This window comes from Vidua macroura, chromosome 12, assembly GCF_024509145.1.
Source record: "Vidua macroura isolate BioBank_ID:100142 chromosome 12, ASM2450914v1, whole genome shotgun sequence".
In the NCBI taxonomy this organism is placed as follows: Eukaryota; Metazoa; Chordata; class Aves; order Passeriformes; family Viduidae; genus Vidua; species Vidua macroura.
The window spans coordinates 8,145,428-8,170,605 of NC_071582.1; the positions used below are offsets into that span (position 1 = coordinate 8,145,428).

The 25,178-nt window shown below is 40.2% G+C and overlaps 1 protein-coding gene across 1 annotated transcript in view; it reads left to right on the top strand.

The window, feature by feature from the left end:
- The window catches only part of MYO1E (myosin IE), a 76,951-nt gene that overhangs the window by 47,400 nt on the left and 4,373 nt on the right, over positions 1–25,178 (top strand). The window contains 16 exon segments of the mRNA XM_053988403.1: positions 1,518–1,714; positions 2,640–2,720; positions 3,106–3,192; positions 4,449–4,535; positions 5,570–5,737; positions 6,470–6,555; positions 7,189–7,270; positions 8,069–8,175; positions 11,959–12,057; positions 15,782–15,926; positions 19,148–19,262; positions 19,940–20,109; positions 20,249–20,394; positions 20,878–21,024; positions 22,394–22,551; positions 22,986–23,078. Of these exon segments, the coding sequence (XP_053844378.1) occupies positions 1,518–1,714; positions 2,640–2,720; positions 3,106–3,192; positions 4,449–4,535; positions 5,570–5,737; positions 6,470–6,555; positions 7,189–7,270; positions 8,069–8,175; positions 11,959–12,057; positions 15,782–15,926; positions 19,148–19,262; positions 19,940–20,109; positions 20,249–20,394; positions 20,878–21,024; positions 22,394–22,551; positions 22,986–23,078 (1,968 nt within the window).

Genomic DNA, 25,178 nt, shown 5'->3' on the forward strand with positions numbered 1-25,178 from the left:
AATTTAAACTCTCCCTCTTTACACTTGCATTGTATTGGAAGGGTTGGTTTTCACTTCCTGGAAGGCCAGGAAGTGAGCCCAGTTTTTCAGCTTTCCTTCACAGAGTGTATTTAAAACTGTTCCTCTGAATGCTACTGATGACTCTTTGAGGATCATTTTTTCAATTACATGCATATCCTGCTTTATAATAATTTCCAGACTGTAACTTTATGGTCCCTAACTAGGGAAAACAGTCAGGCATCTTAGGAATGTGAAGTTGTATCAAGTGCTGGCCAGCTACTCTTCCCTTACAGTAAATCATTAGCACTGGGAAGGGAGAGTTTCTGAGCTCTGCATGGTGCTCCTTGCCATTAGACTGTCTTCATAAATTCTTACCAGTAGTATTGGTTAAGCATTTTTCCTGGCATCTTAACAGTATATGTGAGCATATCTGGTGGTCTGTAATTGCCTGCATTCTTTCCCAAGGTAAAGCATATGATGATTGGCCTTTTCATGTGCTCTTTATCCTGAGTTCTCTGAACTACCAGAGATGTTGCCAGTGACTCAACTTTGTTTGTGTGGTTCCTGGTACCCCAGAGTAAATTTAAACAGTTTGGTAATAAATCATATTTTATAAAGCTGGTGGTTATTTCCAATTTTAAAAATACTTGTGGAATAATGTACTAAAGGGTTTAGTGAAGTCATGCTGTGACATTACAGATGTGTAAAGCGCAAGTGGCTGTTACCTTAGGGATTATTTTGCATCCTCCTCACACCAGTAAAGTAGATCTGAAATCAATGGAACATGGAGGAAAGAATGATGTGGTTTAGTGGAGGTGCAATACCAACTCCAAGACTTTTCCTCAGGAGCTTTTTGTTTTCAAGGCACTTTTGTTTTTCCACTCCCTAAGGTGTGTGACAGCTGCAGTAACATCTGCACCAGGTGCTGAGAGTGCAGAGAATACCAGACCCTGGGCTGCTTATGGCACAGATGTGTTTTTGTGCTTTACTTTTAAACAAGGGGAAACAGAATTGGCAAAGTACTTAGAGAATAAGGAATTAAAAAATAAAAGGCAAGGTAATTGAAAACTTTTTGCAGTGTCCTAACTTATAAGAAGAAAGAGAAAGGATATTAGGAAACAGCCTACTTTTTATTACATTTTAAGTTTTTACAAGGAATTTTCAATGGTGTCAACTTTATTTCATGTGTGAGCTCTACATTTTATTTCCATCTCCTCCAAGAGTGATTTGTTTGAACCACACAGTTCAAAACTATGTCCTGTGGCAGCTTACATGTTTGAAGGACTGAAGGTACAGAAATAGCTGACTATTTTACTTCAAGGTCGTTTATCTTAATTGAAATCCATGTAAGTAAAGAGTTGAAAATGTCCTTGAGGAGCATAGGGAAATTTTGAATACATAAATTGCTCCTCTTTTTTTCTGTAAGTTTTATTGTTATTTGAGATAAAGTTAATTTTTTTCTTTGTTCTGTATTTAGTCTTTAAGTCATAATCCAGCAAGCGTGATCTTTCTTGCAGTTTTAGCTTTCCCTGCTTTTCTCCTGGGAATTAACCAGGACCGCCTGAAGGAAAAACTGACCAGCAGACAGATGGACAGCAAGTGGGGAGGCAAATCTGAGTCCATTAATGTCACACTAAATGTGGAACAAGCCTGCTACACCAGGGATGCACTGGCCAAGGCCCTTCATTCCCGTGTTTTTGATTACTTGGTGGATGTAAGTTGGATTTGCTTGATTCTACTGAAGTATCAAAACAAGTTCAAGGGCACTAGGAATGTTCTCTGCAGGCCTTTTCTTGCCTGTCATTGCTTTGTCCAAGCCTGCCCAGTGCAGTGGGAGTGTGACCATGGATACCAAACACAGGGCACTGCCTCTGACACAAGCTGTGCTTGCAGGCTCCTGCTCTGACTGTCCTGTGTGGGATCCTGATCTCCTTCCTGTCAGCATCCCTACTTCTCTGAGTCTGATTCCTCCTTCTTAGCAGAGCAGAATTAGCTGGTTGTGCTCCCCTGCTTTCTGATCCCACTTGCCTGCAAAGAGCCCCTTCAGCAGCAGGATTTGGTGGTGGAGCCAGGGGCCAAATTCCATCTCCATGCTAAAATGCTCTCTTGTTCAGAGTTGGAGCCTGGGCTGGGCTGGAGGCTAGGAGCCCTGGATGCTCCTGGTGCAGCAGGAATCTGCTCCACGGGGGAACTGCAGTGACCAGAGCTTCCCTCCTCACAACAGCCCTCTTGTCCCATTGTGCCTGTACCAGCACTGACCTGCACAGCAGGGGGATGCAGAGTGAGGTGAAGAGATTCAGTGTACCCTCAGCAAAATTCATCAAACAGCAGACTTAAAGCTGTTCTTTTTCTTTTGGCTCCTTTTATTTAACTGAGCCAATTACAGTGAAAAGGAAAGATTTTTGTAGATAGTAGATCTAAAGGCTCACTGACCTGGATAACAGGATAATGTACTGTTCATTTCCTAACTGTTTGTAACACTTCATTAAAAAGTGAAAGCGAAAAAACCTTTTCTGTATATTTGTATTCAATTCAAATATATTATTTTAAAATAATTTTAATATAAATATGTAAGAATATTGATGTATTTCATTTGTATAAAGTACACTTTGTTTTATGTTTTGTTTCTGTTTTGTTAGTCTATTAATAAGGCTATGGAGAAGGACCATGAAGAATATAACATTGGTGTCCTTGATATTTATGGCTTTGAAATATTTCAGGTATGGTGATGGAGTACTTGGGGTTTGGGCAGATCTGACCTAGGAGAGGGGTTTTTTTTGTAATTTAGAGGGGAAAAAATTAAACTAGGAAACAGTCACAGATCCAATGGCCAGAATAAAAGCAAAAAAATCCCAACCCATCTTCTTGGACATTGTGATCTCACTGGTAATGTCTCATTTAATAAATATGAAGTATTGAAGAAACTTCAAAGAAATGAAGTCATTGATCTTAAAAGAAAGATCTGAGATTCTACAAAATGTCTATAAAGTCAGCAAACCATCTGTCACTGACAGTGTTTCTTTGAAGCTTATTGCCAGCATAAGAACTAAAAATTATTGTATATAAGGCAGGAGACTAATTTTTACATTGTTTCCTTTTCTACAGAAAAATGGTTTTGAGCAGTTCTGCATCAACTTTGTAAATGAAAAACTTCAGCAGATTTTTATTGAACTGACACTGAAGGCAGAACAGGTAACTGGACATTTATTATTTTGGAATTCACAAATGAGCTATTCCTTTTTCAACTGGTGGAAGAATTGAGGCTTCATCATCTACAGCAGTAGATCTACCTTGTTAAGCAAAACAAAGGGAAAGAAAACAACCTTTGTTGTTGGCTGACCCTAAAACTGTGAAGCACATCAGCTGCAGGATTTGTTCTCTCTGGAGTGGTGCAGAAGCCAGTCCACCCCATGGTGTGCTGCTGCAGTCAGATGACTGTGCCCAGGCGTGCTGCAGTCTGACTCATGGGCAGGGATGGAAAGCTGCAGCCTGCCTCCATCCCTGGGCTTCCCTTCAGCATGACACACATGGGGATACTTTCCTTCATTTCCTCTACACCTTTTTTATTTTTTGAATATATATATATATTTATATATGTATATGTAAGAATGAAATAGATCAGAGAAATACAAAAATACTTGTGAAAGTATTTGTAGTTCTCTGCTCACAGTATTACTGCCAAATCTCACTTTCTTTGTTTCTGCATGGGAGGGCAGACAGGATGCAGCTGAGACAGGAGCCCTGTGTGCAGCGTGAGCTCAGGGCTGGCACCAGCCTTGGGACAGAGTTTTCAGGAATGCCCAGACACAATTGCTTTGTGGGAAAATAACCAGTCATGGCACTGGGTGCACAAGTGACCTGCAGAGTGTCTACTGAGCCTTTCTGTGTTCAAGTGACTGGGTCAATTTAATCAAATTTTAATATGGATTTTCCCCCATTCTTTCTTTAGGTGTCTTTTTAGATACAGTAATTGCATACAGAAATAAAAAGCTGCATCTTCATTTAATGTACATTTTTAAATGTGTTGTCTGGGGGATCTGATCCTCAATGTGCCTGTCACAATCTGAATTTTTAAAGTAGATCAGGATGTGGATACTTAGGTGCACTGTCAAGATACTGTAAAATTCATTTTGTTACTGTTTGCAAAGTGCTTTGACAATAAATGCAGCTGAAATCTTTCTGCTGTTGTCAGTAACCATAGAAGGGCTGTGAATGACAAAGGAATGTGTGGGGAGAACAGAGTAGGATTCCAATTCATCTTTTAGGCAGCAGAGAGCTGGATTTAACTATCAGTAGGGTCATTTCTCCCACCTCCACCCAGTCATACATTTGGCAAGTCTTCCTGAACATGAGTAGTGCAGAGTTTGTGTCTGTGGAGTGTGTTGTAAATCTAGTGCTACATCTACAGTGCAAAAGAATGTTTGCATCTGTTTCTTTTTACTTAACAGGAAGAATATGTGCAAGAAGGAATTAGATGGACACCAATAGAATACTTTAACAACAAAATAGTGTGTGACCTTATAGAGAACAAAGTGGTAAGTATTTACAACAGACAGGTGGAGAAAACAACAAGATTTTTTTCTCTTAAATATTTGATCAACTGCTTTTTCTGTAAAGAAGGTTCATAGGAAAATGCAAATACTGTTGTTCAGTTACTGAGTCATACTAAGTCTATATATAAATCTTACATAAGATGTCTTATAGGAGGCCTAAGATATGTCATGTAAGATATACCATCCAAAAAGAGAACTATACCATAGCATGATTGACATGTGACTAAAAAGACAAACTAGTGAGAAAAAATTGTATCCACTGAAATTTATCATGACCTCACTGACATACTGTACATCAGATAATGCTCTTCATGTCCCTGGGAGATGTAATTCAGTTTGGGGAAGCTACAGCATCACCTTTCCTTTGAGGTGCTGTTGCAAATCAAGCAGAAAGAAGTGAAGAGACAATATTGTAGATAAAGGAAATTTTGTGGTTTTGCTCCACAGACTGTTCTGTAGTCTCAAGTCTTTATGTTCTCTTTTGGGATGAGAACAAATGTTGAGTTGTGCTTTAGGTCAGAAGTAGGGTGTTTCTGAGATAGTTCTTTATCCTCATGTAGGCCAGAACAGTTTTGAAAAGCTGGAGTGGCTTGTGCTTAAATGCACATCAGATTTTGCCCATTTTCTGTCTGTATAAGGATAACTAGGAAGAGAATAAGATTTCCCTCCCAATCTCAGATATTTAGCTCTAAGTCTATCAAACTACAGCATGTCCACTTAAATACTTTCCTCAGACACGAATTTACTTTTTGGTGGAGTGAGGAAAGAAACTTTAAACAGATGTTGAGTGTTTTCATGTTTTCTGTTTCCTACTGTCATCCCATGAAGTGTCATCTCTCCTTAAACTACTTGCATATTGGTGTGAAAGTTACTCTCACTTGATTGGAGGGAAATCCTTCCTGACTGTGCTCTAGTGTTTATGTAGCAAAGACAGCTTTCTGTTTGGGGGAAACAACTGGCATCATAATTTTTTTCCCCCTCACTTGAGCTGCTGTTCTTGTTCCCCAACACATCAGAATCCCCCTGGGATTATGAGCATTTTAGATGACGTGTGTGCCACAATGCACGCCGTGGGAGAAGGGGCTGACCAGACACTGCTCCAGAAACTGCAGATGCAGATTGGGACCCACGAACATTTCAACAGCTGGAACCAGGGCTTCATCATCCATCATTATGCTGGAAAGGTAATGTGGAAAATCATCACTGAGCTCTCTGTAACGTGTTTATGAGCAAAGAGAGAGCAGTAATGAGAGGAAGGGGGAAGCCCTGCAGGGGGCTGGCTTGGTTTTACACAGCCAGATTCTCTCAGGAGACAGTGTCTCTTCACAGTGCAGGGAGCTTAGGACAGAAATGCCTTCACAAATGGCCCTTGCTGGAGGGAGGAGTCTGAGCCTTGCTGCTCTCAGAACCAGAGCTCAAATGTAATAAATGAGTGCCCCATGACTTTCATTAATTGTAATCTCATTTGTTTATTACAGTAGTAGTAAATTTAAAGAATTCAGATATAAAAGTGATGTTTAGGTGATTATATGCCAGTGAAACTGGGAATATAATGTGCAGTTCTATCTTGTTTGGATTTATTTCTCAGAGTATTTGTTGTTTTCTGCAGTTAATAACAGTGAATCCTTTCTACACAATAATTTTTTCTTAGTAAAATTCAGTATTAAATTCACTTGCCATGTTCCATAAGTTTTTATAAATTTGACTTTAAATGGAATTTATATTTAAGGATGAAGCTCCTTTGTTGTAAAAATGTTTAATGATACATGCGAGAATTTAGTGCTCATTGTCGTATCTAAGCTATACCAGACTAACCAAAAAGTACAGAACAGCAACTGCTGAGGACAGAATTTAAATTTTCTTTAATTATTGGGTTCTCAACTTACCACAAACAATCAATTTCCACCTTGGCCCAGGTATCTTATGATATGGATGGATTCTGCGAGAGAAATCGGGATGTTCTTTTCATGGACTTGATTGAACTCATGCAGAGCAGTGATTTGTACGTAAGCAAAACTTGCTTCAAGCTAGGAATGCCGTGGTGGTTCGGAGGGGCACAGAGGGCCTGACTTCTCTGCTTTGCACCTGCTGACCTCCTTTGTGAAACAGTGCAAATACCCAGCGCTGCAGGAGAGCAGCAGTGCTGCAGGAGAGCAGCAGCGCTGCAGGAGAGCAGCAGCGCTGCATTACCCCGACCTTCATTTCTACAGATTGCGCCAAGGGAGGCACTGCAGTGTCAGAATCGAATGCTGTAATGGCAGCCTTTGTTTGGGCCTCAAGCAAGGCCATCAGTGCTCTGGCGTCCTCTCAGAACAGGCACTGTTTTGACAAAGTAACATTTTTTGTGATGTATTTTAATTAATTTATGCTTATTTTTTAAGAAGTGTGCATTTCTTCAAGTCTTCTATATGTCTGGTGTCATTGCTTACAATGCTCACTAAAATAGCAAGGGGTCTTTGTGAGGAATGAGGCTGTGTGGAAAGTACTAATCTTAAAATAGATTTGATATAACTCAAGAATAATAGAAATAGCTATTTATATTCTGCTCAACTATCAACTTTTACAGCATATTCCTTGACATGCCTGCATTGAATTGTCTTTCTATGCCAACCCTATTTTCTAAATTCTTTCCTAGGCCTTTTATAAAGGCTCTGTTTCCTGAAAATCTTCAAGTGGACAAGAAGGGCCGTCCTACCACTGCAGGCAGCAAAATCAAAGTATGTCTCCTTTTGCAGTGTTGGTGTGTGTATATGTGGTTTTGTGTTTGTGTATTAATTGCCAAATGAATTTTTAAAAGTATTTTCTTTTTTTACTGTCCTGATATTTTTAAAGATAGCTATTAGGAGTATCTTCATGGCAAAGTGATGCATTGTTTCAGCATTGTTAGAATTGCTCTGCCCAACATCAGTGTTCATTAAATGCTGTATTCACCTGCATCCTGTAGCAGTGAATTTTCAAAACGAGCAGATGATGGTTCTTACGTGTGCACAATGAATGAACCACCTCACTCAGCCTCTCATGTCCCACAGGTAACTGCAGATAACTGGTCTCTCTACAGTGCAGAAATGCCTGACCCAATACCCACCCAGTCAACAGCAGTCTCTCTACTGACCACAGAGTGCCTTGCCTAAGGCAGCAAGTGCTACAAGGCCAGGGTCTGTTTGGAGACTGATTGTAGGATGCACACTTAGATTACACATGACTTTGCAAATCAATATTTTACCAACATCTTTTCTCAGTTTCACCCTGACAGGTTCACTTGATGTATTTGCTTCATATTTTTATATAGAAGTTTTCATGTATTACATAGGTGGAGGTAATGGTGCCTTCTATTTACTGATAAGTTTATTATGAGATGCATTTTATCCTAACTCAAACAACTTTGGTTGTTGGAGAAAGACCAAAGGCAACTGTATCTAGCCAATGGAATCATCAGCAGATGGTTGATAATTGTAGAATTCGCTCAGGATTTACCCTGTTCAGCTCAGATCCTGTTGTTTTCCTTTGTTTTACAGAAACAAGCCAATGACCTTGTTGGCACCCTGATGAAGTGTACACCCCACTACATCCGCTGCATCAAACCCAATGAAACAAAGAAGTCTCGAGACTGGGAGGAGAGCAGGTATGGATCAGCAGAGTGTGTGAGGAGAAGCAGTGCTAATGGTCAAAAGAAGCCACAAGAATTCATAATTTGTAATTGTACAGCCTACAAACAGAACTACATTCTCTAAACTATCAGAAATGAAATCTGGCATGACCTCTCCTAAACTTTGAAGATAAGTGCTGGTCACTTGGTCTAAGTAAGCACTTAGGGTATGCAGCTCTTGGCTTTTCTCCTGCCAGTTATGAAAAACCAACATTTGCATGAGTAACACAGCCAGTATATTAAAGACTCCGTTTTCCATGTAGAATGTGCACACCACATGAATTATGATAATTTCTAACTTTAGCTTTATGCTTTGAAAATAGCTTTTATTAAGAAGCTAGAAAGCCAGTAGGGTATCTGTATCTGCTTTTATATATCAAACCTGCCAAAAAGTGTTTATAACCAACAATGGAGAAGGTTCCTGTTTTACTTGCATTTAATTAGCCAGCTCTTTAAAAAGAATTGACTGGAATGTCATATCAGATGATTATATAGACATTAAATAGATGTCTAAATTATCTGTTTGGTTTATCACATCTGTTTTAAGGCATCTTTAACTACATGGTGCTTGTAGCACCTTCCTCTTTTGTGGAAAAGATGCTGCTCTGTTTGCACTGGGGTGGGTGCTCAGTAGGATGTGTAAGCTGTGTGGGGCCCTAATGTAGATAGCATTCATTACTGTATACCAAGTACTTCTGAAAATGGTAAAATTGCTGATAAAGCAAGTGGTTATTTTTGTCATGGTGAAACAGTTTGCAGAGTCTGATAAAAAGCATTCTTGGACAACCCCAGCAGAATTCCCTTGCTGCCTTTCCAGCAGACCAGCACAGTCACATGCAGATGGAGAGCACTTACAGAAGCTATTGGGACTGCCCTTCAAAGTATCAATGAGGGCTTGGCAGTAAATGTAGACCCTCTTTAGCTTTTCCACCCTGAAAATCCTACTGTGCAGCACTTAATTTCTACTGGCACTGGAGACTAAAGAGGAAACTAAGTGATCCTGGGAAAAGTATTTATGAAACTTATAGTTAAAATTTGAGGGGCTTTTAAAATCAATCATTTGCATATTGGGAAACAGGCCTGTTATTGTGGAAGGTGTTGCTAGGAAACCAGTGAAACAAATACAGTCCCAGTCCTGAGAAAAGGACAGCTTTCAGGAAACCCCTTTAGGAGCAAAAATGGGCAAGATTTCTTCTTGTTTTCCTATAGTGAGAATGGTGTGTTACCAGTAGCTGCTGTATTTGCCAAGTGAAATACAAAGGATTGTATACTGTCAGGCTCAGGCAGAAATGGAAGTGCTGCTTACAGTGGTAATCCTTCTTCCCTGTTTAAACATCCCAACATTGTTCCATTTCAATCTGTGATTGCCTGTCTATTGTACTAGGACTTCACTGAGGCACTTAGTGACAGGTCTGGGGAAAAGAAATTTATATGCATGTGACAATTCAAAATTAAGCTTAATCTTGTTGTTTCTCAAATTTACTGTGAAAAAGATTTGAGGGAAATAAAAAACATAATTGAGTTTATGTAATACTTTGCTGATTGGTCAATTTAAAAGATTTTTTTGTTTCATTTTCTTGTGAGGTCACATAATGCTGCATCATACCCAGGCTGCCTTAGTCAGTGTAATGGGAGTAGCAATCTGCTTATTAGTAGCAGGTTTACTAGACCGTGAAAATGTAACTGAAAAAGGAAAAAACCCTTTCACAAAGCTGCTCTTACTTGATGCTCACAGAAGCCATGGAACTCCACCTTTCTGCTTCTGTTGAATAACTCCAGAGTATTTAGCACTGAAACATAGGCCTTCTGTAATATCTAAAGCTTGTCTAATACCTTAGTTAGTCCAGAAATTGGGGTGTTCTTGAAATGTGTTTTTGTTCAGGTCCTGGCACAGCCATTTGGACTTGTATTCAAAACTGCTGCATTAGCTGAATTCCCAGACCCTGACCTGCTTGAGGTTGCTGCCTGAAGGGAGATTTTCAGTGTGTCTTTTCTCAGAAAGGAAAGGAAAAAACCAGAAAAATGTCTCAAATTGTCTGGTGCTGGACACTGATACTGGCAAGACAGTAAGAAAATGGGAGTAGTACTGTTGCTCCAGTGCATTATTCCAGATGTGAACAGGAGGGAAAGCTATAAACAGGAAAATGTATTTTTGTCCACCAACTTTGTACTGTGCCAGAATTCTTGGAGTGGGTACAAAATATACTTGATTCCTTGAACACAGCAAGATTAAAATGTGTAGTAGTCTTTATTTTAAGCTAAAAGAGTAATATCACTCATCATTTAGTAAAATACCTCTCAAAAATGGTCTTCAAAAAAAAAAAAAGAAAGAACTGAAGGTATTTTGTCATTTGTAGCAAGGGATTTCAAAAGATTTTTCCCTTCATACTATGAGTCATTTGAGAAAAATACCTCAAAAAAAAAAAAGGGCAGTACATTTTATATTCAAATTTAACTTTTCTTCAAAATAGCTAGAGAAATAACATTGAATTAACTGAGAGTGTTTCAGGATTTGAAAAATCTTCTGTAAAATCAGAGAAATAGTAAGAAAAACAAAATTAAATGGCTTATTACAGCCTCACTTTTTAAAAATTGTATGTAAACAGATGCTCTTTTATATACTGTTTGTTAAATTTGCAGGACTAAAATCTTTAAAACTGTTATAGTTCAGACTGAAAGCTAAAGCTTTTATACTTTTCTCTGTAGAAGAACAGCATCAGAGTGAAAAACCAACATTGCTTCTTTCAGCATATTACTTAGATGAGAAAAATAAGGAAATGCAAAGGAAATCAGCAATTGAAATTCTTCAAATCAAATTCCCAAACATTAAGTAGTACACTAGCAGGATATGTAAGAAGAAACATAAAATCCTAAATGTGTTACGGGTCTAAAAGGAGGAAAAAGTGCCAAAGTTTTTTTGTTTTGCTGTTTTTCTGCTTAGCATTTCATGGGCACATACTTGCTCCCCTGATTAGAACCTGGCTGAAAGTCTTGGTGTGAGGCAGCTCTGCTGGTGTTGGGATAATAATGATGCTGTTCCCATGTGCAGCAGTTTCTCCACAGCCATTAACACTTTCTGTGGGACTGGTACCAGCTCAGCTTTTGTTTGTAATTCAAAATGTGCCATGGATGAGTCATCTATTACTGGCTTCAGCCAGTCTTGTGCCTCTCCTCGAATGCTTCCTTTGCAGCATGGTAAAATGAGGAGGAATTCTAGCTTTTCATCAGTATGCTGACCTGGCTTTCTTCCTTCTGATTCTTTATGTAGTGAAGGTTTGGCATCAGGGGCTTTTTCCAGCCATCAGATTTGGTCTTTTCTCCATAACAACAAGGAAAAAATGTGTTGCTGTTTGAGCTATGTAAAGCATAGGAAAAACCTTCAGTAAGAGAACACAAAACAATTTCCCAATACCTTAGATACCAGCTGTGTAATTGTATTGGTAATAGTTACTTGGCCTTTTATGGATTTTATTATTACCTAAGAAATTTATACACAAATTATTTTGGAGATGGGAAGTTAAACTAGGAAAAAATGCTAAGGTTAACTTGCTATATCTACTTCAGTGCTGTAGTCTACCTGCCTGGAATGTCTTTCCTACCATGCAGTGTGCAGGGTAATGTGCAAAGTTAGATTAATTTACCTGTGCATGAATTTTAGCAACCAATAGTTAAACATGATTCAGATGTTTAAGAATGCCTCAGTCCACAAGTATGCTGAAATTAAATGGATTTTAAGCCTTGCATTGTTTTTGTCCCCAGGGTAAAACATCAAGTGGAATACTTGGGTCTGAAAGAAAATATTCGAGTCAGAAGAGCTGGCTACGCCTACAGACGGGTTTTCAAGAAGTTTCTGCAGAGGTAGGTAACACTGTTTAGAAGAATTGCATAAACAACAGCAGGGTTGTTTACATGATGAGGAGAGAACCAAGAGGTTGCCAGTTTTGAAATCTTCCCATTTCCCACTTAGCCATTTCTCCACATGTGCCTTGCCCAGTGATCTCCATTACACAGAGATTTCAAAGTGCTTTAAAGCCTGGCTTTGTGTTATTGAAAGTACTTCATCTTTCCTGTAAACTTGCCTAAGGCCTCAGTATTTGTAGTGCTGTGAGAGGGTTCCTCAAAGTTACAAAGAGTTCAAGGAACAGATGCAGTGCCTGAAATCTGAGTATCCAGCTGCAAGCCCTTGTCTAAAATGTTACTACTCCAGCTCAGCCAACTCCCCCCACAGCAGACAGAAGACAGGTAAAGAAATCCACACCTGCCATTCAGCCATTGCAGTGTAAAGAGTAACCTCAGCTTACACAGCTTGTTATCCTTGCACTGGTGTTCTGACAGCTGGGAATGGGCACAGCTCAAACCTCTGCAGCTGCTCATGGAATGAATGAAAGCAAGTCAGAGCTCTGGAAGATCAGTCCTGTTCTCAGTGTCTTAGGACCAGCTGTTACCATGATTAACTACCTCCACTAGCTAATGAAATCCTCTTAAATAGGAGCAGTTTCAAGATTTATACAACATTCAGCTTCTGTTCTTCAGAAACTGAAGACATGCAGCTAATAAGTGCCCAAACAGGCTTTATGTAATAAATCAGCTTTTGTTGGAAGTCGTTGCATTGAATTTGAGAGTGTCAAACAAAAACCCAATAAGTTTTTGCAAGGAGTGGAGTATAGTTAATCAGACAGCTCAGGCCAAAGCCATTAGCAATCCTTCATGATAGTACCAAGAATATTCTAATAGTGTAGTAACAGCCAGACCTAAAATCTCTGCAGGTATGGACTTCATTTTCATGGAACAGTTTAAAATCCCTTTTTCTTTATGACTTTCAAGCCTAGATGTATAAACGTGAACATGCTACAGGCTATGTTACGTAACACAGACTGTTGCTGAGACAAATAACAGATTTATACTGTGTGTTAAATCTAGCCTGAACACAGACTGTGAGGGCTGGGCAGGCTCTGAGAATTCTGCACAGAGGAAGGTACGTGGTACTTCTGGATCCACAGGCAACTGAAGCTCCTCTTATGGAATTCATCCTTTTGTTTCAGATTAATTAGCTCTGTTAAATTTAACATTTTGTTACGAGTAAAACTCTTCCTGCACCCTTTCCATTCACAGTTCCTAGCATCCAGAACAAGCTCTGTTCTGACCCCCAGAGTCAGTGTGAGTAAAATCGGGCTGAGGCATGGGATGGACAGGAAGTGCATGCTTGTACACTTGTTATCATTGGGTGTTCCTTGGCAGCTCCATGCAAGTGGAGATTGCTGGGCTGAATAGACTTTTATGTACAAAATTTACATTTGCATGCAAAAAGCCACAGTCACTGAAAAGGCCTGTGTGTTCCCAAGCATAACCAATCTGAAAGCTGAGCTGAACTCCCTGTTCAGCCATCAGACCTAACTGCTTACTGGAAGTTTGTAACACCTATCTGGGGGCAGTCATGATTTGAAATTGTTTCAGCAGCATGTTAAGAACACATTTAGTACTTGTGCTGAAATCATCTGCAAGATCAAATTACACAAGCTTAACAAACCTGGATTCGTGGGTAGTGACATGACTGGTTTCATGGGAAGCATGCACGAGGACACTGAAGTGCCACTGCTAAACAACAGTGAACAAAGTTGTCACGATATCAACCTGTGAAATGCTTCAGTAGTGCATGTTATAGAATTAGCTGCTTGTTCTCCCCTCTAGACTTGTCACACCAGTAAAGTGTATGAAGTTAATTTGATGAAAAAGGAGAATTTTACATCTGTTCTTACTTTGTACCCAAGGGCTCTATATATATGAAAAGATCTTGAATCACATTTTTCCCTATGCCCTCCTTTACAGCTGAGGAGATGTAGGAGAGGATTTGTAGCATGCTGAAATGTAATGTCACAGTCTTTTGTGCGGAAGGTAGCAGTTTCAAACACCTTTATTCACCTCAGCTCCTTTACCTTCAGAATTGGTCAGACCCACCTACACAGCTGCACTGTTGGCAGTACATGATGAGCCTGCAAAAGAGGCTGGTAAATAAATGAGCTGGGAGTTACTCAGTGGTTACAACTCCTTACTGGCTTGCATCTATTTAACCCATAATACTGAAAAATCACATAAATATGTAAGTGCACACATTGTCTAAACACTGATTGTGTATAATTAATACACTGCCATATTTAAGGTGGTGTAAGAGCTGCTTCATTACACTGTCTAGCAGAGTACCTGAGCATTTGTTAACTGAGAGATTTGAACATGAGAACATCAGTGGTTTGAATCCTACTGAATTATTCAGAAGTTACACTCTTTTCATGCACTTTCTATTCAGAGGTGTTTGGGTTTTGTGAAACATTTCTTTTTAACTGTTTGCTATTTCTGTTTGTGTGGTATTGTTACTTAAATTGCATGATACTGTTCTTGCTTCTTGACTGGATAACATTTTAGATATGATGATAACAGGTAATCAACATTCCTTTAATATATTTTCCAGCAATTCCTTGTCTGATTTTTGAGAACATTTTATTAGGAGCTGCCATCTTAAGAACTTGGGAATTACAACAAACCGACCTCCATACTTTTTTCATTTATTGAATAGTTTTACTAATAAGCATGATTTAGTTTACATCACTTAAGTATGCCTAAGGCATTAAAAGGAAGTTGTCAAGAGTATAGAATATATGATTTGGGAGAGAAATTTGTCTCAATAGTCTTGTTGTCAAAGGAGCCTAAACAGCTGCTGCCAGAGAAGTTACTTGCCCACAGACATGCTGGGGCAGCTAAAGCCCAGCAGTGCTCCTTTGGTGGGCAGTGGAACAAGGCAGCTTTGTAACTCCAGCCTGGCAGTTCCAAAAGCCCAAGTGAAGCCTGGAGAAGTGGGCAGTTTAAAAGGGACTGCAGCCTGGCATTGCTTCATTCTCAAGGCTTACAGAGGACACCATGAGAGGGAAGGCTTCATGCTTCTTTCTGTCAAAGACAAGTTAGAGCACTTCCCTGCTCCTTCCAGGCCCTCTGTGGGGTCAGTTCCCAGAGTGCCCTCAAGCACCAACATCACTGTTGCTTCCTTCTTGCACCAGAGGCCAAGCCAGAGGCTTCCTGGGATAGAGCCAGCACTGTCTCCTTGCTAAATGCAGCCCAGCTGTTGAGCAGGTAGGTTAGGAGCACAAGCTGGTCACTTGCTCAGGAACAGAAAAGACCTTTGTAAGAATAAGACAGAGTGAGAAGGCTTGAGTGAGAAATTGGATGTGAGCTTGGGAACCAGTTTAGAGTACCAAGGATGTAGCTCCTCAAATCTGGACCATAGGTCATTGTTGGTGAATAACCTCACCCTGGACTTAAGCAGATTCCAGCAGAACATTCTGCAATGAACTGCTGTAGTTACCTGACAGCAACTTAGCATCTGGAAGTGGGAGACTCCAGGGCACTGTTGTCCTTCTCAGGTGTTTGGTCTCACTAAACAAGAAACATCTTTATACTGTGTATTTTTGCACACACCAAGCTCTGAGTCCTGCTGCCATTGTCAACCTCCCCCAGGGTAGTTCTGGCTAAGAGTCAGTGGTGTTCAGCTGCTGTTTGACACCAGGTTTTAATCTCTTCTCGTTGGTGGCTTAAGGTATGCCATTCTGACCAAGGCAACCTGGCCCTCGTGGAAAGGAGAAGAGAAACAAGGAGTCCTCCACCTGCTTCAGTCAGTCAACATGGATCCTGACCAGTACCAGCTCGGGAAGTCCAAAGTCTTCATCAAAGCTCCAGAGTCTGTAAGTGTGCCAGAACACAATTCTTTAAATATGCAACTGTTTGCTGAAATTAAAGTCCTGCCTGCTCAAGTTGAGCAGGATACCTGCTGAGGTGTGGGAAGTGTAAAAATCTGAGACAAGCTGAGCACGTCTGTCACAGAGGCTGTGTAAAGGGCACACTGAATAAGCTCACTGCAGGGTTTTGGCACTTAATATAAAGAGAATTAAATGCATCAAGAAGAAGAAAAATAAGTTATGAAGAGTCTTTGGTATCAAGAACACTGGTCCTCTTCTCATAAGAACTACTGATGAAGGTAGAATAATCCCAAGGGATGGTAAGGGTATGTTACACAGCACAGAGTAAATCAGTGTTCCAGAATGACTGCAACTTGAAATCCCAAAGAGAGTATTAGGGAGGCATCACAAGGCTAGTTTTATCCTGTGGCTACTAAGTTGTGCAAAATCTGTTGGAAAAAAGTTTTCTTACTTTGCTATTCAGGAAACTTGTTAAGGAAAATCTGTGCTCTACTCACCCTCATGTATTCCTGATGCATGAGAAGCAATGGGCCTTAGTTTGTGTAGCACTTCTTGCAGTTGAGCATTGATTTCTTGGTGCTTTATCTGAAGCTACACGCTAAAAAAAAAGCTGAACACTTCTATAGCTGTCATTTGCTGTTCCAGGAACATATATTTTTCTCTGTAGAACAACAGTAATTCAGCCAGTGGAACTGCTGCGTCCAATCACATAGGAAAGTATTTGTTAAAGGCAAAAAAAAGAATGTTTTTCCAAGTCATAATAGAAATTTTGTTGTTTCTACCATAAAAAGGGTAAGATACTGTTCAGGAATAATGGGATTTACATTGCTGCCTACATCTGAGAGACATGTTTATACACCACAGCATGGAGTGCTTGAGATGTTGATTATTACAGTACTTCAGGTGGCATATTGGCAGAGCGGGAAACTATTATGGGATTGATCCTACTTGGTCATGGCAACAACAGTCAGCCAGTTCTGAGGGAGTGTGAGCTGTACCTGCTTCCTCTGGAGCACAGCTGTGATTTCTTTCTGGAGATTATTGGGAGTTTTGCCTCACAAAGTTGGTGTGATTTCCTGGTGTCTGTCTTCTGTTTAGTAGCCATGTGGCAAGTGCTGCCATGGGACTGATGGATCCAGTTCCCCTTCAGTCAGTTACTGATCTGTAACCCAACATGATGTGCTACTGGCTCTTTTGAGAGGATGACATTGTTGCCCAGTGGAAGCATCTTCCCATCCTGATGCATTTTTGTGATGCTAAGTCCAGCTTGCATGGATATATCATGTAATGGTGTATCTGTGAGTTTTACTGAGGGGCAATTCTGCAGGTTAGGACAACATCAAGTTGACTGGAAATTTTTTTTTGGGTTGTGTTTAAATTTTAATTTAAATTAATGCTTTTAATTACTATATATGTTTTCTTTAATTTTTTTAATGCCATGAAATATCTTTTTAAACAAACACCAAAATGAGTCTGGGCTTTTTTATTTTATGTTGAAAATATTTTTACAAACTGAATATTTTAAAGAGTGATTTATCTTTTATTAAGAAAGACAATCATTTCTCATCTTATATTACTAAAGTATTGGCTAGGATTGTATAGCTTCTGAGAAAAATAATCTTTCAGATGGTAAATGAAATTTTTTCTTTCTTCCGCCAAAAAGAGCACCTGTTGTCATTAAAGATGAAAAATACTTGATTTGCTTAAGAGTGTAAGGGGAGGCTTTATAATACTTATTTTAGGAAAGGGTTTATGCAGTATTTTTATTTCTATAGGGTAAGAACTGTATTTTAGCTCAGTGAACTTCCTTAATGGTGACCTTCAGCTGCAGATGATAGATTATTTTGCAATTAACATTATTGTTAGAGAAATAAATGGTGAGTGTTCATGAGAGACAGCATCAATATTGTCACTGTAACCTGAATTGCATGAGGGCTTGGTCGTGCCCCTGCTGCAGCTGAGGATGTTTTTGCATCAGGAGCTCTCATGCCTGTGCTGAAACCCCAGCCAGTGCTTGTGTTCAGGAAGGGATTTTAAATTTTTTTAAAATAAGTTTGCTGTAGCTGGAGAATTGCCAACTGTGAAATAAGGTTTTATGGGTGGTAGAAAGGCTTCATTATTTACATTTCCATCACACACCTGAATAAATAACTCTGTACAGGAGCAAGTGAGGTTCTGTGGAACTAGTTTGCACCAGATTGAGTTTCCTTTTTCAGATCAATATGGACAACAGTGTTTTTCTAGATTTGCATGGTTTAGAGCAGCAAAGTAAAAAAAAAAAAATCCTAAAGCCCAGGTTTGCTTCTCCATATACCTGTTTTTACCAGTTTTATCTCTTGAAAGCTAGAAGAAAACTCCTGTGAATATTTAATGCACAATGCAGGGAAATAATAAGCAACAGTCAGTGTCAGTGGGTTGATTGAATGTTGCAATTTAGCCAAAAGCTTATGCTCCTAATAAGACAAAAAGTCCATTTCACTGAAGCATGTAAAAGGCTGTAGGGAATATACTGTATCCTACAATAATAATGAAGTTGTTCTAAATGCATTAAATTTACATGTATTTTAATAGGACCTGGAAAAATATCAAAAAAGGGGATCCACCTTCCATTCCTGTTTTAATAAAACAGTATTTTCTCTTGATTTCTGACATTCTAGACCCAAAAATCTTACTGTGTCATACTTGTGAATTATAAGGTCATAGTTAAAAGTCCTGCAGCCAGCTGCTGACCTTCAGTGGTGAGAAAGAATGGAGCCAGTGGACACGACGGTATGAAATTCAGGCAGGGAAGAAAGTTGCTGGTGACCAGTTATGTTTCACATTGCACAGATCCCCACAGACAGTAACATTCTGACAAGAGAAGTAGGAGTTTTGGAGAATGTGTGGATGGAGGCTGAAGAACTGGCCAGTGGAGAACCTTGCATTGCACCAATAAAATATTTCAGGGAGAGCCCATATTCCTCTTCCTCCATCATGGGGTATGGAATTTAATGGGTAGCGTGGTAAGAGCCACAGCCACTCAAGCACCAGAGATTTCTTCCAGAAAGGCTACCTAAACATTCCAATCTCAGATCCCACAGTTGTGGAAGAGGAACCAGCTTGAATCTAGAGTGAAATGCACTGGAGAGTTGTTGAAAGGAAAATACAGCTTTTTCTTGAACTTTGCATGTAAAATGTTTGTCCCACCCCACTGTCTCTTTGCACAGCTGTTTCTGTTAGAAGAGATGAGAGAGAGGAAGTATGATGGGTATGCCAGGGCCATCCAGAAGGCCTGGAGGAAGTACGCGGCCAGGAAAAAATACGTGCAGATGAGAGAAGAAGGTAGGTCAGAACTTCTGATGGCAGGGACTGCACACACACATGGTGCCAGGAACAGAAGGAGGGACACAAAGGGGAAGGAAATCCCTCTCTCTAGGCAAAGGTTGCATTGCAGGTAACTGTCTCGGAATGACAGCACTTTGTTGGACCCCTGCACAGTACCACAGATGAGGCTGACAGCTCTGCATGCTTGGACTGCCCAGTGTTTTGCTCTGAAATCAAAGCCAGACTGAGTAGGACAGACAGCAGAGATGCTGCAGGGGAGTCAAAAAGCAAACTTCCTGCAGTCATACAGGATCTGGATAATCTGTAGGTGGTAAGGTCAATCCACGGACTCCCCTGGGACTTAGTTGTGTGTGACCTGGGCTGTGTGAATGAACATACTGGGTTTGGAAGGGTTAATCTTTAATTACAATGAGAAATGTCTTAGTTCCTGAAGTGCTCCTAATTAACCAGAACTACTGAGCTTGCCATCAGTGTATTCCATTAGGAATGGATTTAATGATCACATGTATTCTTATCTAAAGAATTAGTAGCAGTGCTTCATTGTTTTTCCATAGTAGAAACAATATGGTTCTCACTTCCCAAGAAATTCTGTGTGAAACAGTTGGCTCTTTGAGAGCATGAGTTTAGGAAATTTGGTAGATGCTATTAATCAGTGTTTATGTTTTGTATTTAAGCATCAGATCTGTTGCTGAGCAAGAAGGAGAGAAGACGGAACAGCATTAACAGGAATTTTGTGGGGGATTACATAGGCATGGAGGAGCACCCCGAGCTGCGCCAGTTTGTGGGCAAGCGGGAGAAGATCGATTTTGCAGACACTGTAACTAAATATGACAGAAGGTTTAAGGTGGGTGGAACAGCAAGATCCCCTAAAAACGAGTTCTGCTGTGAGTCAGCATTGTCTTCACCATCTGGTCCCAGGAGCTGCCCAGCTCAGGGCCACAGCACGCAGGACACAGCTGTGTATTTTCAATGTTGTGTTTCAGAGCGTGAAGCGAGACCTCGTCCTCACTCCCAAGTGCATTTACCTGATCGGGCGGGAAAAGATAAAGCAGGGCCCAGAGAAGGGCCAGGTGAAGGAGGTCTTGAAGAGAAGGATGGAAGTGGAGAGAATTCTTTCTGTTTCTTTAAGGTCAGTACCTGGAATATATTTTCTCCATTAACAGAGCAATTTGTGTAGGACAGGGAAAATAAGTTGATTGATGAAGTGGGAATTGAAAGCTTTCTTTTTGAATTTGCTTGCTTTGGGTTTCAGACTTGCTTCAGTAACCTTCAAATTTCCATTTTATCTCTAGTCAAAGAATCTGCCATTATCAAAGAGAAGAATTATAACTGTAATTTTAATAGGACATGGTTTTTTGCTAACAATAATTACTGTAAGATGACTAAGTAGTATTCCTGTCTCTCAAAAGGGATTTTTTCAGCCATTCCATTATCGACTCCTGAAAAAAATCAAACCTGTTCTCAGAAAGCAAGGCTCTGTAATTAATGTTGCTTGGACTTCGTTATGTTTTTAAAAATTAACCATGAGTAGTCTGCAAATGTCATTATAATGCTGGCTGTATTTGCTGATGACATTTTAAACAGGATGCTGTATGCTCTGATTTCCTTGCAGCACCATGCAGGATGACATTTTCATTCTACATGAACAGGAATACGACAGTTTGCTCGAATCAGTCTTCAAAACAGAGTTTTTAAGCCTCTTATCGAAACGATATGAAGAGAAAACACAACGAAAACTACCTCTGAAATTTAGCAATACGTGAGTGATGGCTTTTTTAATGGGCTTTTAGGGATAAACGTTTTGTTCTTGCTGCCAAGGCAAATGAGTGAGTGCAAGTTGTACTTTATTTACAATACTAAGAGGTAGCACAGTGTAAAACCCTGTATGTGCAAGGATACCAGACTTTGTGCTTGCCTGGTCAGAGTAACAGGTTAGGATTTACCAGGGCCACTTGACACTTCCCACTGTGTGTGTGCATGGAGAGCTGCCTTTGTTCTCCTGACCATGGCAGCAGGGCAGGGCCTCTGCACAGCCACTGCACAGCTGCTGCTGGCTCCTGGCAGGAGCAGGGAGCAGACATCTCAATGAAGAGTTTGAAAGAATTCTGGGCATATAATGTAGCAGTCTGAAATGCTGAAGTTTGTTGTGGGTCCTGGGGACTGCAGGGTGAAAGAATAATTCTAAGGAGGCCTCACTTAAGTAAATGATATTGGGAACATTGTTTAGAGACGATGAAACCTAGAGCATGTCTGATGTGCAGTTTGGCTGTGAGGACATCCTGGAAACAGTCCCAGCAAACATGTGCTTTTGTTACTACTTCCACCCATTAAGGAGATCAGCAACAGCAGGCCTTGGATTTGTATGTTTATTTTATTGCCTTCAAAAAGGTGGAGGAATTATGAAAAGCAACAGGAGATTACTAATTTTGTTTGCAAAGGGTGTGGAAGGAGAGTTGAAGTGAGGAACATAACTCTAGCATACACTCCTGTACACTGAGAATGCAAAGCCAGTACCAGGAGTAAGTGTCATGTATTGCATTTCTGGGGTCTTGCCCAATACCCTGAGTACAGTTCAGAGCAGATGGATAGTGTGGAAACGCTGGAAAGAATGTGTGTGTGTGTGTGCCTTTATGGGAAAGAACGTAAATTGAAGGGGCTGAGCTGTGTGTCTGCAGAACTGTTCCCTTGCAGCACAGCTCAGGCCCTGCCCCAGAGCACACAGGGCAGTGGGTGTGTTCCTCTGGCTGTGTGCAGGGAATGGTCACAAACAGCACTCGAGCAGCACCAGCAGAGGCACTGCTGGCCCAGGGCTGATGCATCTCCTACTTGGACCTTCGCACGTTTTTGTTCAAAGCTCACTGTCCTCTCCAGGGCATCTTCAATTTCCTTTGAGAAACTGTACCACGAAACTTAAAACATCAATTAAGAAGAACATTAAAAAAAAAAAAAAAGCATGGAAAAAAGATTTCATTAGGTGGTTATGTCAGCTGAGTCATTCATAGAATGCAGATTCTCAGTCTAAGCTTTTAATTTTGTATTTCTAAGTTATCTGCTGCCAAGCAATACTGCCTTGATTTGATGTAGCAGTTCTGTTTTTTTTCATTTGTGTGTTCACATGCTTCTGTCAGACTTGAAGTGAAGCTGAAGAAGGAGAGCTGGGGGCCCTGGAGCAGTGCTGGTTCTCGACAGGTGCAGTTTATGCAAGGCCAAGGAGATGTAGCCATTCTCAAACCAAGTAATAAAGTGCTGCAGATCAGCATTGGACCAGGGCTACCAAAGAATTCCCGTAAGTGTGAATTTCCTCTACAAATTAGGGGTTTATAAAATCAGAGAATGGTTGACTTTCTCTATCCATGCTTGGCTCTAGCCTCATTGTGTTCTTTATTAATTTCTTTGTAATACACAATGATCCTAGGGATTACAGCAGAATTCCTTGCTGCTCTACAGCTGTCAGTGTTCTGGACCTTGTTTACTGTAGTTGCAAGAAGGCTTTGCTTTATATCCTGAAGCTGAACTGGATCACTAAAGGGAGACCATCCCAAAGTCATCCTTTTTGCACCTAATGCTTTGTAACAGCCTGGCCAACCCTGAAGGAGTCAGATTCCTTATTCCTGAAGATCAGCTCTTTCTGATCCCAGAAGAGGGGGTCTGACAGCCAGCAGGACTTACTTAATTAATGTTATTGTGAAGGGGTAACAGAATGTTGCTGGTTTCTTCTAGGTCCTACTAGACGGAACCTTACCCAAGGCAGAGGATATTCCAGTAGGTCTCAAAATCAGACTTATCCTATGAGAGCTGCACCACCTCCTCCAGGTAAGTCCTCTTAGCTTGGGCTAAACAGAATTCCACATTAAGGCTCTTGGTTTTCTCCTGTCATCTGGCAATTTTTACCCATTAAAAAAAAATTATGGTAACAGTTTAAATTTCTCTTTAAAAGACACTGCCTGGAAAGCATCTCTTTGTAGGCATTTTATGAAGTGTCTTGCTGGATATTCCCCCAGAGCTGTCCTGCTTGACGTGGATGGTGACTTGTTAAGACACTTGGTATAAGCCACTGAATCTAAACCTGACCTTGTAGCCTTCTCCACTGTGAAGGGTACAGGCTCTGTGCTTATCGAGCCACAGACAATGCTTTGCAGTGAAACTGCGTTCAGGGCCAGCACAGCACAGAATGCAGTTTGTGTCTCATTGTCCTGCCCTGTCAGACATGTTACAGCTCCTGTGAGCCCGAGTGCTGGGACACAGCAGCTGTGCCACTGACCAGCATGGCTCTTTCTGCAGGGGACTGATGTCATTAGGGTGTTCCACTTCTGCCCTGGGCAGATAGGATTAATTTTGTTTGTGAACTCACAGGGAAGAACAATATTCCATTGACCCAACATTTCCCAAGAGTTTGGGTTTTTTTTTTGGTGTGGTTTTTTTTTTTTTTTTGTTTTTTTGGGGTTTTTTTTTTTTTTTTACTTACACTCCCAGAGTACTTTCTTTTTTTTTCTTTTTAACAAAGAGTCCTCTTTCAGTCAGCTGCTGTTTATTGAGAAGCACAATGCTAATGGTGGAAGTTAGGGGTGTGACCAGTCACCAAATTAAATAGACAATTCCAAATCCTCACAGCTCTATGAGTCAAACTAACAACTGTGTGATCTGCCAGATCAGTAGTAAAGTGGGAAATTACTGTAAGAGCTGACCTGTCAGCAAACAGAGATAAGTGAGTATTTGTACAGCATCAGTTAAAGCAAGGACAGTCTGGTTTATATTTTCAAAAACTGTTTCAGCAGTTTTATATGTAAGAGAATTGTTACTGCTGAAATTAAGTGCTGTGATGACCCTCAGGCATTGGGCTATCACATTTAAAAGGTGAGTAGAAGGCTTTCCTTTTACAAACCTCTCTGTAGGTTACAGTAACATGGCTTTGGTTGTTTTTTGAATGTTAAACTCTCTTGGAAAGTAGCCACACCTAGCTGGAAAAACAAAATTACAGACAGGTGTTACAAAAGAATTCCAGTTAAAATGCCCATACTTCCTAGGAGTTTAAAGCCATGTCATGATTCGAGCAAATTCCTCCTGGAAAGTCCCAGTTATCTGGGTTCTGCTACTTTCAGATATTGTTTTGAAATCAGTGGTGCAGTGGCTGAACAGTGTTCTGTACAGGTTCAGAATAACCCAAAGCTTTACTAACATCACCAAAATGTATGTGCCATCCTGGCTTGGATTGCAAAGTGGGGTTTATGCAGGAGTTTATGACCCTTATGTTCTGCCACAGAACCTCAGAAGTGAAGAGCAGCTGTTACAGGCAGTAGGGTTTTCCTGGTAAAGGTGCTGTGATTATGAATTCTCCTCTCTGCATAGCTGTTCTTTCTGATAATGTTTAGCAGGCATAATCACAATGGCAGAGGAGAGGCTCACCCATATAAGTGAGGAAACTGATTTTTAATAGAAGCATAGCTCCTGTTTTGTTCCATAAGAGTTTTAGGAATGTAAAGCATGCAGACTTGGGATCTTCGGGCCCTGATACTGCAAGTAGCTCAGACATGGGTGGGTTTGCTTTAAATTCAAGTTAGAGGCATAATTTTGTATTTAAAGGAATATACCCATGTCAGTCCTAGAAAATTCAAACTCCTTTTCAACTATCAAAATAACATCAAGGCATTGTTTTAAAACAAAACCACAAAAAAGCCCAAACAGCCCCACCTGCATGCTTGTTAAAATGGACAAGTATTTATAGCAACTTAATAAAAACACTCAAATTCCTTGAGTATGTGGTAGACTGAGTTTGAACTTCAGAAGAAAAAGAAATTTGGATATGGATTAGTTATGGATATGATTAATTATGATTATTATGAGTAGCTTTGGATTAACCCTTATCTGGATAAAATATTGTGCAGTGTTTTAGAGAGGAGTTGGTAGTACCATGTT